Raw genomic sequence first — 14,953 nt, forward strand, 5'->3', positions numbered from 1 at the left:
TTATCACGTTGTGACGTCACATCGGGAAGCAATCCGCCATTTTCTCAAACACAGAGTCAAATCAGCTCTGTTATTTTCCGTTTTTTCGACTGTTTTCCGTACCTTGGAGACATCATGCCTCGTCGGTGTGTTGTCGGAGGGTGTAACAACACGAACAGGGACGGATTCAAGTTGCACCAGTGGCCCAAAGATGCGAAAGTGGCAAGAAATTGGACGTTTGTTCCGCACACTTTACCGACGAAAGCTATGCTACGACAGAGATGGCAAGAATGTGTGGATATCCTGCGACACTCAAAGCAGATGCATTTCCAACGATAAAGTCAAAGAAATCTGCCGCCAGACCCCCATTGAATCCGCCGGAGTGTGTGAGCAATTCAGGGACAAAGGACCTCGGTAGCACGGCAAGCAATGGCGGCAGTTTGTTCCCGCAGACGAGCGAGCTAAAACCCCCGGGATGTCTTGGCTCACACCGTCCCTTATGCCACCGAAGATGATCAAGAGAAGAATATCGACCCTAGCTTCCCTGGCCTGCTGACATCAACTCCAAAACTGGACAGATCAGCTTTCAGGAAAAGAGCGCGGATGAGGGTATGTCTACAGAATATATTAATTGATGAAAATTGGGCTGTCTGCACTCTCAAAGTGCATGTTGTTGCCAAATGTATTTCATATGCTGTAAACCTAGTTCATAGTTGTTAGTTTCCTTTAATGCCAAACAAACACATACCAATCGTTGGTTAGAAGGCGATCGCCGAATTCGTCCTCGCTTTTTCCCGTGTCGCTGGCTGTCGTGTCGTTTTCGTCGGTTTCGCTTGCATACGGTTCAAACCGATATGGCTCAATAGCTTCTGTTTCTTCTACAATTTCGTTTTCGCTACCTGCCTCCACACTACAACCATCCGTTTCAATACATTCGTAATCTGTTGAATCGCTTAAGCCGCTGAAATCCGAGTCTGAATCCGAGCTAATGTCGCTGTAGCTTGCTGTTCTTTCCGCCATGTTTGTTTGTGTTGGCATCACTATGTGACGTCACAGGAAAATGGACGGGTGTTTATAACGATAGTTAAAATCAGGCACTTTGAAGCTTTTTTTTAGGGATATTGCGTGATGGGTAAAAATTTTTTAAAAACTTTGAAAAATATATTAAGCCACTGGGAACTGATTTTTAATGGTTTTAACCATTCTGAAATTGTGATAATGTTCCCCTTTAATGCCTTTTCTTAGGTGCACTCACCTTTTGTTTATTTTAGGTTTAAGCATTAGACACCTTTTACCTGCACACTGCCTCCCGCTGTTTCCGACATCTACAAAGCAATTAGCTACTGGCCGCCACCTACTGATATGTAAGAGTATTACACGGTTACTCTGCCGAGCTCTAGACAGCACCGACACTCAACAACAACACATCATTTACAGACTACAATTACTGGTTTGCAAAAAATATTTTTAACCCAAATAGGTGAAATTAGATAATATTCCAGTGGTTGAAAAACACTGGTATAACATATGTGGGGGTCCGTTGGCCAATCCGTCTCGTATTAAATCGTAGGAGAAACGTGCGGAACCATAATGGTACAAGTTGAAGTATGAGCAATAATAATAATATGGGCTGCTTGCAGTGCAGTAGGCCCATAATTATGAAAACAGTACAAGTTAAACAATGATAGTTTTTAAGCAGCCATGTTTTGTTATTGTCATTACAGTTCTGCATGTTTATTTTTTATTTTTTACTGGTGTAAAGCACCTAGCGTGGCAACTTGCCTGTGCGTGAAAAGTGCAAAAATAGATAAAAATGTGATTATTTATGGTGAGCTGACTAGCTATGATGCTAACGTTAGCTAGCATGCTAAAATGAACGACCGCGGCTAACGTGACGTTCACCGACTGTTTATGTGCTTATCATTGACGAAATAACATAACTCGCCCTGCATAGTCAAGTGGATGTTATTTCGTTTTTTGGTGACAGCCGAACATAATAAATGCGACACCATAATACGTACCATGTACCATGTTCCAAGGATTATAGTCCCCGTCCGGACGTGGCAACATCCACAGCATCTGGTGCTGTATAGTTTGCATTGCCCGACCATAAAATCCTGCATGCCCTCCACAAAAAATGCAGAGAGACGGCAAAAAGAGTGAGAAATGTTGTAAAAATCAAACACTGAGGGAGAAAAACCTTCCTGCCGCCCCGCACTCCACGTCTCGATAAACACAAGGAGACGTGACGTAATGCGCGCAGGCCAGGGTTGCCGACTCTTCAGTAAGGAGTGCAGCGATTGGCTGTCCTAAAAGTTGCTGCATGACGTCATTGGTATATTTGCATAATTATTGCTGTAAGAGAGAGAAACAACATTGTGGGAGAGCTACACTGCAAAAACTGAAATCTAAGTAAAATTAAATATCTCAAATAAGACTGATATTTGCTTATTTTCTGTCTGATAAGATCATTCTTCCCACTAAGCAAATTTTATGTTAGAGTGTTTTACTTGTTTTAAGGGTTTTGGTCCTAAATGATCTCAGTAAGATATTACAGCTTGTAGCTGAGATTTGATGACCTATATTGAGTAAAACATGCTTGAAACTAGAATATCAACTGTTGCAAAGCTGTGTCATCAACACTCACAAGTAGGGATGTCCGATAAAGGTTTTTTGCCGATATTCCGATATTGACCAAAGCCTTAATTACCGATACCGATATCAACCGATACTGGTATATACAGTCGTGGAATTAACACATTATTATGCCTAATTTGGACAACCAGGTATGGTGAAGATAAGGACCTTTTTTTTTTTTTTTAATAAAAAAATAAAATAAGATAAATAAATCAAAAACATTTTCTTGAATAAAAAAAAAAAAGTAAAACAGTATAAAAACAGTTACATAGAAACTAGTAATTAATGAAAATGAGTAAAATTAACTGTTAAAGGTTAGTACTATTAGTGGACCAATCATGTGTGCTTACGGACTGTATCCCTTGCAGACTGTATTGATATACTCAAAAAAATTAAAGGAACAATTTTTTATCAGGGTATGGCATGAATTCAATTGCACTTTTCTGATAAGGTTTTGGTCAGGTACGTGGCAGAGGGGGTTGTTAATCAGTTTCAGCTGCATTGGTGTTGATGGAATTAACAACAGGTGCACTAGAGGGGCAACAACAAGATGGCCCCCAAAACAGGACTGATTTTGCAGGTGGAGGCCATTACAAGTTCCTCCCTCTTGATCTTTTTTAACTGTTTTTCCACAAGTGTTGGCTTTAGCTAGAGTCATTATCACGACTGGGAGCATGAGGCGATTTCTTAACCCTCCTGAAGTTGCGCAGATTGTCCTACTCCTCCAGGATGGCACATCCATGCGTGCTGTTGCAAGAAGATTTGATGTGTCTCCCAGGTCAATCTCCTGAGCATGGAGGAGATTCCAGGAGACAGGCAGTTACTCTAGGAGAGCTGGACAGGGCCGTAGACAGTCCTCATCCCATCAGCAGGACCGATATCTGCTGCTTTGTGCAAGGAGGAACAGGTTGAGCACTGCCCGAGTCCTACAGAATGACCTCCAGCAGGCTACTGGTGTGAATGTCTCTGCCCAAACAGTCATAAACAGACTTCACGAGGGTGGCCTCAGGGCACGACATCCTGTAGTGTGCCCTGTGCTCACTGCTCAGAACTGTGGAGCTCGATTGGCATTTGCCATAGAACACCAGAATTGGCAAGTCCGCCACTGGCGCCCTGTGCTTTTCACAGATGAGAGCAGGTTTACTCTGAGCACCTGTGATAGACGTGAAAGGGTCTGGAGAAGCCAAACAGAGCGCTATGCTGCCTGCAACATCATTCAACATGACCCGTTCAGTGGTGGGTCAGTGATGGTCTGGGGAGGCATTTCCATGTAGGGACGAACAGACCTCTACAGGCTAGAGAACGGCAGTCTGACTGCCATTAGGTATCGGGATGAAATCCTTGCACCCATGGTCAGACCCTACGCTGGTGCAGTAGGTCCTGGGTTCCTCCTGGTCCACGACAATGCCTGGTGTTGCGTTCAGACCAGATGTTCCTCCCAGGGAATTTAAGTTGCTGGTCAATCCCAAGTTCTTTTGATGACACATAAGCTGAGTAAGAAGGACCACCAGAGACAGAATAGGTATTTTGTCATTTATTTCCAAAGCTTTGGAAATAAACGTGAGACCAAATCCAGTACAGAAGCATTCACTAGCGCAGCTAAAATGGTTTAATCTAACATACGTAAAAACTTCTCTTCTATAATGTGTCTCTCGCCCCCACCCTCGTTCTCCCTCCCTCCAGCCCGAACACATGCCCATTGTCCTCCTCAGCTGGACACAGGAACAGATAAGAGAAGGAGTTATAGCAACTCCCTGCATTCCTAAAGTCAAGGTAACTCATAGTGGACTTGAGGATAACCAGAAAGAAAATAACATGGAAAAACCCTCTCTTCTCCTCCTAACTCCCCCCCTCCCCGCCCTCATCTCTCTCACCTTAACACAAGCCCATTGTGCCTCTTATCTAGAGCCGGCCTGAGACGAAAAGCAGAGAGGACTCCTCCCTACATTCCCAAGCTTCAAGGCTGGCACACAGCACTTGCAGACAACCAAAAGAGAACAAATGGAAGAACACTAGCTGTTTTGTAATATGACTATGAAAGTAAAGAAGAAACACTTAAATATGGATATATGTAAATATCTGCCTCCGACACCGGCCTCATTTGGCAAGAATATGCAGACAGTATCTGGAGGATGAAGGAATTGACACAATTGAATGGCCCTCACGATCACCTGATCTAAACCCGATAGAACACCTCTGGGACATAATGTTTGGGTCCGTCAGACGCCGCCAGGTTGCTCCTCAGAATTTACAGGAGCTCACTGGTGCCCTTAGACCAGGGGTCGGCAACCCGCGGCTCCGGAGCTGCATCGGCTCTTTGATCACTCTGATGCGGCTCAGCAGCTTACTTGCTGAACCCCCCAATTTTCCCGTGAGACTTCCTGATGCGGCTCAGCAGCTTACTTGCTGAACCCCCCAATTTTCCCGTGAGACTTCCGGATTTCAGTGCCTCTCGCAGAAAACTACTGGGATATATATTTAACCGACTATCACCCTTACAACTATAATAAGGGTGTGCCATGATGGTACAACATTTGGCGCACTCTACAATCTGTATTAACAGCGTGCCAGCCCAACACTTGTTATACAATATACATCTTCTGCTTGCACACGTATGAAACAGCAAGGCATACTTGTTCAACAGCCACACAGGTTACACTGACGGTGGCCATATAAAACAACTTTAACACTCTTACTAATAATGCGCCACACTTTGAACCAAAACCAAACAAGAATGACAAACACATTTCGGGAGAACATCTGCACCTTAACACAACATAAACACAACAAACACAACAGAACAAACACCCAGAATCCCATGCAGCCCTGACTCTTCCGGGCTACATTACACCCCCGCTACCACCAAACCCCGCCCCCACCCCAACCCTGCTTCCTCACACATTAAACCCCCCACCCTCTCTCTGTGCGTCGGTTGAGGTGGGCGGGGTTTGGTAGCGGGGGTGTATAATGTATCCCGGAAGAGTTAGGGCTGCATGGGATTCTGGGTATTTGTCCTGTTGTGTTTATGTTGTGTTACGGTGCAGATATTCTCCCGAAATGTGTTTGTCATTCTTGTTTGGTGTGGGTTCACAGTGTGGCGCATTATTAGTAAGAGTGTTAAAGTTTTTTTTATACCGCCACCGTCAGTGTAACCTGTGTGGTTGCTGAGCAAGTATGCCTTGCTGTCACCTACGTGAGCAAGCAAAAGCCCATACAACGTGTGGCTGATCAAGCACGCTGTTGGTAGTGGTTACTAAATGCTGTACCATTACGGTACGCATGACGCTGACAAGCGCCAATCGATCAAAATCCGCGTGCTGCACCAGCTATCAGATTCCAAATAAAGGTGTGGGCAGCGTGTCTAAGACCCCTAGTTTGTACAACACAAAGCAAAAAAAAGACTTTGTATGCAGTGTTATTTCTTTTAAAATTTCAAAATATTTTTGCGGTTCTCATTGATTTCTATAATTTGTGAAACTGGTCAAAATGGCTCTTTGACTTGTAAAGGTTGCCGACCCCTGCCTTAGACAGATCTGGGAGGACATCCCACAAGACACCATCCGTCGTCTCATTAGGAGCATGCCGCCACGTTGTCAAGCATGCATACAAGCACGTGGGGGCCACACAAGATATTGAAAATAATTTTGAGTTGCAGAAATTGAATTTAGGCAAAATGGACGAGCCTGACACTTCATTTTTTCACTTTGATTTTTGGGGTGTCTATATACTGAGCCCTCTGAAGGCTGAAAACTTTTATTTCCATCAAAAGATGTGGCATCCTTTTCTTCCTGAGACATTAAACTGTCCATATCAGTATAGATATTCGACATCTTTTTTTTTCACCATTGAAATCTGATGTGTTTTCAAAGTGTTCCTTTAATTTTTTTGAGCAGTGTATATTGATATATAATGTAGGAACCAGAATATTAATAACAGAAAGAAACAACCCTTTTGTGTGAATGAGTGTAAATGGGGGAGGGAGGTTTTTTGGGTTGGTGCACTAATTGTAAGTGTATCTTGTGTTTTTTATGTTGATTTAATAAAAAACCAAAAAAAAAAACCATACCGATAAAAAAAACCCGATACCGATAATTTCCGATGTTACATTTTGTATTACGTTACATCACTACTAACAAGTATAAAACTACTTTTTTTAAGTAATAATTTCTTATTTCAAGCAGGAAAAAAAAATCATGATGCCGAGCGCATATCATGATGTCAAGATAATGGCACTAGCATTTACTTCATTTAAGAATATTTTTCAACATATTGAGCAAAAAGGTCTCTTTTTTTTTCTACCAAGAAAAGTGCACTTGTTATTAGTGAGAATATACTTATTTTAAGGTATTTTGGGGTTCATTGAGGTTAGCTAATTTTACTTGTTTTGGAAAGTCTTGACAAGCCGAATTTTCTTGTTCTATTGGCAGATAATTTTGCTTAGTTCAAATAAAATACCCCTCATTTTTGTATTTTTTTTTTCTCCTTTGTTTTTGAACACTGACTTTTTGCAGTGTAAGAAGTGACTTTAAATAAATGCTAACTATGATTAGATGTGTAAATAAACTTTCTTTTGCACTGCAAAAAGTCAGTGTTCAAAAACAAGAAAAACAAAAACAAAAATTAGGGGTATTTTATTTGAAGTAAGCAAAATTATCTGCCAATAGAACAAGAAAATTTGGCTTTTCAAGACTTTCCAAAAATAAGTATATTCTCACTGTTGACGCTGTGTACAACAGGAACAGGCTGTTCTGAAAACACCCCCGAGGACACCTCAATGATGGATGCTTTTGACCTCCCTCCCTCCTCAACGACACCTGGAGTCGAACATTTGCTTGCATGCAGAACGGCCCCAAGCCTTTGAACATTACATCATCACACCCAAGACAATGGGCACATACCCCCCCACCCCACGCCTTCACCACCGCTTCATAGCAGCAGTCGACCTCCAGGGCTCCAACTCCCTCTGTTGCAAGTTGTCGTGATTAAATGTAACGTGTTTATGTGTGCATTGCATGGGGTTTTTTTCCCACTCCAGATTGTATTTTTTTACTCATCTTCTTCCCCATCGTTTTATTTTTTTCCCACCTTTTAAGGGGCGTCTTTGGCGACCCATCAGCGTTCCTGTTCTGTAACCCTGTACACTGCTTGTTTGTCTAATCTTGCTGAAAACATAGTTTCGTTGTACTTGTGCAATGACAATAAAGACCTATGCTGATAACAACTGTACTACTACATGAGTACGTGTTTTCTATTGTTTCATTGAAAATAAAACAGCAAAGTCAATTTTGCTGTCATCTGTTTTAATATGAGACACAATTGTGTCAAAGTCATTTTTTTTTTCATGCTTGAAATAAGAATGTATTACTTTAAAAAAGTAGTTTTATACTTGTGAGTGTTGATGACACAGCTTTGCAACAGTTGATATTCTAGTTTCAAGCATGTTTTACTCAATATAGGTCATCAAATCTCAGCAACAAGCTGTAATATCTTACTGAGATCATTTAGGACCAAAACACTTAAAACAAGTAAAACACTCTAACATAAAATCTGCTTAGTGAGAAGAATGACCTTATCAGACAGAAAATAAGCAAATATCACCCTTATTTGAGATATTTAATCTTACTTAGATTTCAGTTTTTGCAGTGTGTGGATTCTTAGTTTGCTTTCTCTAAATTTAAACACAAGTTGTTCGGCATTGTATACATTTTGTTTTGCCTGCGAAGGTTCTTTCCATTTTTGCCGGAAATGTACACGTAATGCATGCAATTGCATATCTCTTAAACTTTAATATCATCTAATAACTTAGATAATATCGAGTCATACCAAAGACTATAAAAATGGGAGCCATTACCTCCCTGCTTGGCACTCAGCATCAAGGGTTGAAATTGGGGGTTACATCACCAAAAATGATTCCCGGGCGCGGCCACTGCTGCTGCTCACTGCTCCCCTCACCTCCCAGGGGGTGAACAAGGGTGATGGGTCAAATGCAGAGAATAATTTCGCCACACCTAGTGTGTGTGTGACAATCATTGCTACTTTAACTTTAATAATGCAAAGCATATAATATTATCACACATACACTGCAAAGACAAGATACTTAACGTTCGAACTGGAAAAATGTGTTATTTTTTGCGAATATTAGCTCATTTGGAATTTGATGCCTGCAACATGTTTCAAAAAAGCTGGCACAAGTGGCAAAAAAGACTGAGAAATGTGTGGAATACTCATCAAACACTTATTTGGAACATCACACAGGTGAACAGGCTAATTGGGAACAGGTGGGTGCCATGATTGGGTATAAAAGCAGCTTCCATGAAATGCTCAGTCATTCACAAACAAGGATGGGGCGAGGGTCACCACTTTGTCAACAAATGCGTGATCAAATTGTCGAACAGTTTAAGAGCAACATTTCTCAAACAGCTATTGCAAGGAATTTAGGGATTTCACCATCTACGGTCCGTAATATCATCAAAAGGTTTAGAGAATCTGGAGAAATCACTGCACGTAAGCGGCTAAGCCCGTGACTTTCGTTCCCTCAGGCGGTACTGCATCAAAAACCGACATCAGTGTGTAAAGGATATCACCACATGGGCTCATGAACACTTAAGAAAACCCCTGTCATTAACTACAGTTGGTCACCACATCTGTAAGTGCAAGTTAAAACTCCACTATGGAAAGCCAAAGCCATTTATCAACAACACCCAGAAAGGCCGCCGGCTTCGCTGGGCCCGAGCTCATCTAAGATGGACTGATGCAAAGTGGAAAAGTGTTCTGTTGTCTGACAAGTCCACATTAAAGAAATTTTTGGAAACTGAACCAAAGAGGAAAATATTTGTCTGGATTGTTCTAGACGCAAAGTGTAAAAGCCAGCATCTGTGATGGTATGGGGGTGTATTAGTGCCCAAGACATGGGTAACTTACACATCTGTGAAGGCACCATTAATGCTGAAAGATACATACAGGTTTTGGAGCAACATATGTTGCCATCCAAGCAACGTTACCATGGACGCCCCTGCTTATTTCAGCAAGACAATGCCAACCCACGTGTTACAACAGCCAACTTTTTTGCAGTGTTGCTGCCATTAAATTCTAAGTTAATGATTATTTGCCAAAAAAAAAATCACATTTCTCAGTTTGAACATTAAATATCTTGTCTTTGCAGTCTATTCAATTGAATATAAGTTGAAAAGGATTTGCAAATCATTGTATTCTGTTTTTATTTACCATTTACACAACGTGCCAACTTCACTGGTTTTGGGTTTTGTATTTATGGAGAGTAGGGATGGACCAATAGTGCTAAAAACCTTTTATTTTTTTAACAATGTTGTGGGCTGGGTGATCTTCATTGCACACACAAGCTCTGCTAAATCTTGTAAGGAAACAAAAGAGAAACGATGGAAACATGGCTGTTGTTGGGGAGAAGTAGGAAGGGCAAAGATGGACACTGGCAAAAAAAAAATACTGCAGTCCTTATCAGAGTACGTGGGTGAAACCGGTGGTTGTGCGCCAGTAATGTAGTTTATGGTGTCGAAAATAACCCTTGGATTTATTTTATTGGAGGTGATAAGATTAGCAAAATAACAGGCTCTGGACACCTTAACCATAGAATTGATTCCACTAACAGTTCTTGTACAAACCCCGTTTCCATATGAGTTGGGAAATTATAATAAACGGAATACAATGATTTGCAAATCCTTTTCAACCCAAATTCAATTGAATGCACTACAAAGACAAGATATTTGATGTTCAAACTCAAACTTTTTTTTTTTTTTGCAAATAATAATTAACTTAGAATTTCATGGCTGCAACACGTGACAAAGTAGTTTGAAAGGGCATGTTCACCACTGTGTTACATCACCTTTTCTTTTAACAACACTCAATAAACGATTGGGAACTGAGGAAACTAATTGTTGAAGCTTTGAAAGTGGAATTCTTTCCCATTCTTGTTTTATGTAGAGCTTCAGTCGTTCAACAGTTCGGGGTCTCCGCTGTCGTATTTTACGCTTCATAATGTGCCACACATTTTCAATGGGAGACAGGTCTGGACTGCAGGCGGGCCAGGAAAGTACCCGCACTCTTTTTTTACAAAGCCCCACTGTTGTAACACGTGCTGAATGTGGCTTGGCATTGTCTTGCTGAAATAAGCAGGGGCGTCCATGAAAAAGACGGCGCTTAGATGACAGCATATGTTGTTCCAAAACCTGTATGTACATTTCAGCATTAATGGTGCCTTCACAGATGTGTAAGTTACCCATGTCTTGGGCACTAATGCACCCCCATACCATCACAGATGCTGGCTTTTCAACTTTGCGTCGATAACAGCCTGGATGGTTCGCTTCCCCTTTGGTCCGGATGACACGATGTCGAATATTTCCAAAAACAATTTGAAATGTGGACTCGTCAGAACACTTTTCCACTTTGCATGAGTCCATCTTAGATGATCTCGGTCCCAGAGAAGCCAGCGGCGTTTCTGGGTGTTGTTGATAAATGGCTTTCGCTTTGCATAGTAGAGTTTTAACTTGTATTTACAGATGTAGCGACAAACTGTATTTAGTGACAGTGGTTTTCTGAAGTGTTCTTGAGCCCATGTGGTGATATCCTTTAGAGATTGATGTCGGTTTTTGATACAGTGCCGTCTGAGGGATCGCAGGTCATTCAATGTTGGTTTCCGGCCATGCCGCTTGCGTGGAGTGATTTCTCCAGATTCTCTAAACCTTTTGATGATATAATGGACCGTAGATGTTGAAATCCCTAAATTTCTTGCAATTGCACTTTGAGAAACGTTGTTCTTAAACGGTTTGACTATTTGCTCACGCAGTTGTGGACAAAGGGGTGTACCTCGCCCCATCCTTTCTTGTGAAAGACTGAGCATTTTTTGGGAAGCTGTTTTTATACCCAATGATGGCACCCACCTGTTCCCAATTAGCCTGCACACCCGTGGGTCGTTCCAAATAAGTGTTTGATGAGCATTCCTCAACTTTATCAGTATTTATTGCCACCTTTCCCAACTTCTTTGTCACGTGTTGCTGGCATCAAATTCTAAAGATAATGATTATTTGCAAAAAAATTTTACGAGACTTAAAAAGGAGCAATATCATCAACAATGACAGAGCAGTGGGAATTGAAAGCTAAAACTTAAGTATCAACATCAATGCCGTAAGGCTGCACCACACAACAAAAGCAGTAGAGAATTTCTCTCCAGACGTTGTTTAACATACGCGAGAGTTCTGTAAGCTTACTGGCTGAACAATCCAAAATGACAGAGAAGTTAAAAATAATGCACTTTTGCTAAGTGATGGGCAGATCCTCCAAAACAACACAATCAATGTCCCAAAACAAGGTCCAGTGTATTTCCCTTAGCGCAGGGGTCGGCAACCCAAAATGTTGAAAGAGCCATATTGGACCAAAAATACAAAAAACTAATCTGTCTGGAGCCGCAAAAAATGAAAAGTCGTATATAAGTGTTATAATGAAGGAAACACATGATGTAAGTGTCTATATTACTATCAAAATGACTGTGTGTTCAGGCTGAAGAAAATCTTAATTGACAGAAATGTTTAAATGTAATATTTATTCTACACATTTTTACAACATTAGAAACCATTAGTAAATCAGAGGCTACTCAGAAGGTGAGATAACTCCTGGAAATGACTGGCTTTTAATGGCCAAAGGTATAGATGTGTGTGTCCAAGTTTAAGTAAACGGCAGGCTCTCTTCTTTTAATAGATTTATTACAATCTTTGGGAAGCTAGGTAATGTTTGCTGTGGTCTGGAACAACATGGCACACAAACAACTGAAATGCAGCCAATATTACATACAGATAATGTGTCATGAGACATGCAAATATAAATTATATACAAAGAGGATAAACGTAAAGGATATTAAATGAGCTCTAATATAGCTACAAAAACGTAAAGGATATTAAATGAGCTCTAATATAGCTACAAATGAGGCATACTGATGGATGAATGGATGGATGGATAAATAGAACTTTATTGATTCCTTCAGGAGAATTCCCTCAGGAAAATTAAAACTCCAGCAGCAGTGTACAGAATTGAGATTGAATTTAAAAAGTAAAAAGGAAATAATGGGGGTATGAATGGAAACAAAATAGAAAAATATTACAAAAATAATAAAAATAAAAAGCAACAATGAGAATAAAAATATAACAGTAAAATAAGAATATAACAAAAGAAACTAGGCAGTAGTGACCATGTTATGAAATGATGCAATATCTACATACAGCTAGCCTAAATAGCATGTTAGCATTGATTATCTTGCAGTCATGCACTGACCAAATATGCCTGATTAGCACTCCAACAAGTCGATAACATCAACAAAGCGCACCTTTGTGCATTCACGCACAGTATACAACTTTTGGTGGACAAAATTAGATTTGAGATTTTACATGTAAACAAACTGTTGTGTCACAAATATGCCTTATTAGCACTCCACACAAGTCAATCACATCAACAAAGCGCACCTTAGTGCATTCAGGCACAGTATACAACTTTTGGTGGACAAAATGAGATTTGAGATTTTACATGTAAACAAACTGTTTCGTCACAGTCCACACTATGGTGAGTTCAAGAACTTTATTGATTCCTTCAGGAGAGTTCCCTCAGGAAAATTATAACTCCAGCAGCAGTGTACAGAATTGAGATCGAATTTAAAAAGTAAAAAGTAAATAATGGGGGTATAAATGGAAACAAAATAGAAAAATATTACAAAAACAATAAAAAAATAAAAAGCAACAATGAGAATAAAAATATAACAGTAAAATAAGAATATAACAAGAGAAACTAGGCAGTAGTGACCATGTGTATGAAAATGATGCAATATGTACATACAGCTAGGGACAAGCGGTACAAAATGGATGGATGGATGTAACAGCTGTAGCAAAAAAAATGGGCATCATAAAATAGTGAGTAAATCCAGCAGAAAATATACATTATATATCATTATTATGATTATATATGATTCAAATACAATTATTTTGGCAATCGAAATACATTTTTGTTTTTTACTGTAGTGACCCAAATTTAAGATGACCCTTAATATAAGATGACCCTAAATATAAGACGACCCCCTTTTTAATTTTTTTTATTAAGACTTGTTTTGGAAATGAATATTTTAAAATACAACATTTCTCTTTTACAAAATAAAATCCTACTTTTCATTATTTTCCTTTATCACTATTAACTTAATTGATGCTTTAATTTTCTTAATTTATGAAAGAAACCTGGTGAGTATTTTAGCCTTTATTTCTTTCATTTTTTGTTATTAGACCAAAGGCGGTGCAGTAAAAAAAACAACTAACATATGCATAAACTATGGTTTATGGTTGGAGTTTACTTCCAACATGCATACAATTACAACACATCACAATCTCCAGTTGCTCTATTCAACATGTTTGAAAAGGAGTGGGAAGAAGCAAAGCTTATTTAATCCTATCAGTTCTCCCATTAACATAGCAATTGCGAACACTTTTGTTCACTTCCTGTTCTCAACTTATTTACAATATCCTCCGCAAATATTAACATTAAAAAATAAATAAATAATAAATAGTGAAGTAAGTTGTATTACATTGTAATGAGATGAATACGATTATCAGTAAGTTCATTAAGTTGGATCAAGTTGGATTTCTCTACTTAATCCATCGTTTAATTTTGCTTACGATATACTAAAAGGTTTTAAGTGTTGGACGTGCATACAAATGCTTTTAACGACATATTTCTCTGAGGTTGTATTTCTCCTCCTTTGCAGAGAAGAATTGTTGTACGTTCTTGGGTAGCAGGTTATAGTTATAGCTTGCAGGTTATACTTTGTAGAAAGTGCAGAAAGAACATGACAAAAAATACTGTATGCTGCGTGTGACCAAAACAATATATACAAACCCCGTTTCCATATGAGTTGGGAAATTGTGTTAGATGTAAATACAAACGGAATACAATGATTTGCAAATCCTTTACGACCCATATTCAGTTGAATATGCTACAAAGACAACATATTTGATGTTCAAACTCATAACCTTTTTTTTTTTTTTTTTTTTGCAAATAATAATTAACTTAGAATTTTATGGCTGCAACACATGCCAAAGTAGTTGGGAAAGGGCATGTTCACCACTGTGTTACATGGCCTTTCCTTTTAATAACACTCAGTAAACATTTGGGAACTGAGGAGACACATTTTTTAAGCTTCTCAGGTGGAATTCTTTCCCATTCTTGCTTGATGTACAGCTTAAGTTGTTCAACAGTCCGGGGGTCTCCGTTGTGGTATTTTAGGCTTCACATTTTCAATGGGAGACAGGTCTGGACTACAGGCAGGCCAGTCTAG

The 14,953-nt window shown here is 39.7% G+C and overlaps 1 protein-coding gene across 2 annotated transcripts in view; it reads right to left on the bottom strand.

Annotated features, from left to right (window-relative positions):
• Nucleotides 1-2,249, bottom strand: part of laptm4a (lysosomal protein transmembrane 4 alpha) — a 36,276-nt gene extending 34,027 nt beyond the window's left edge. For both annotated transcript variants that reach the window (XM_061987358.2, XM_061987357.2), the window contains exon 1: nt 2,001-2,249. In XM_061987358.2, the coding sequence (XP_061843342.1) occupies nt 2,001-2,102 (102 nt within the window). In that variant the 5' untranslated portion in view covers nt 2,103-2,249. The remainder of the gene's footprint in view (nt 1-2,000) is intronic.
• Nucleotides 2,250-14,953: the final 12,704 nt, after the last annotated feature.

Source organism: Nerophis lumbriciformis, linkage group LG26 (genome assembly GCF_033978685.3).
Source record: "Nerophis lumbriciformis linkage group LG26, RoL_Nlum_v2.1, whole genome shotgun sequence".
Classification (NCBI taxonomy): domain Eukaryota; kingdom Metazoa; phylum Chordata; class Actinopteri; order Syngnathiformes; family Syngnathidae; genus Nerophis; species Nerophis lumbriciformis.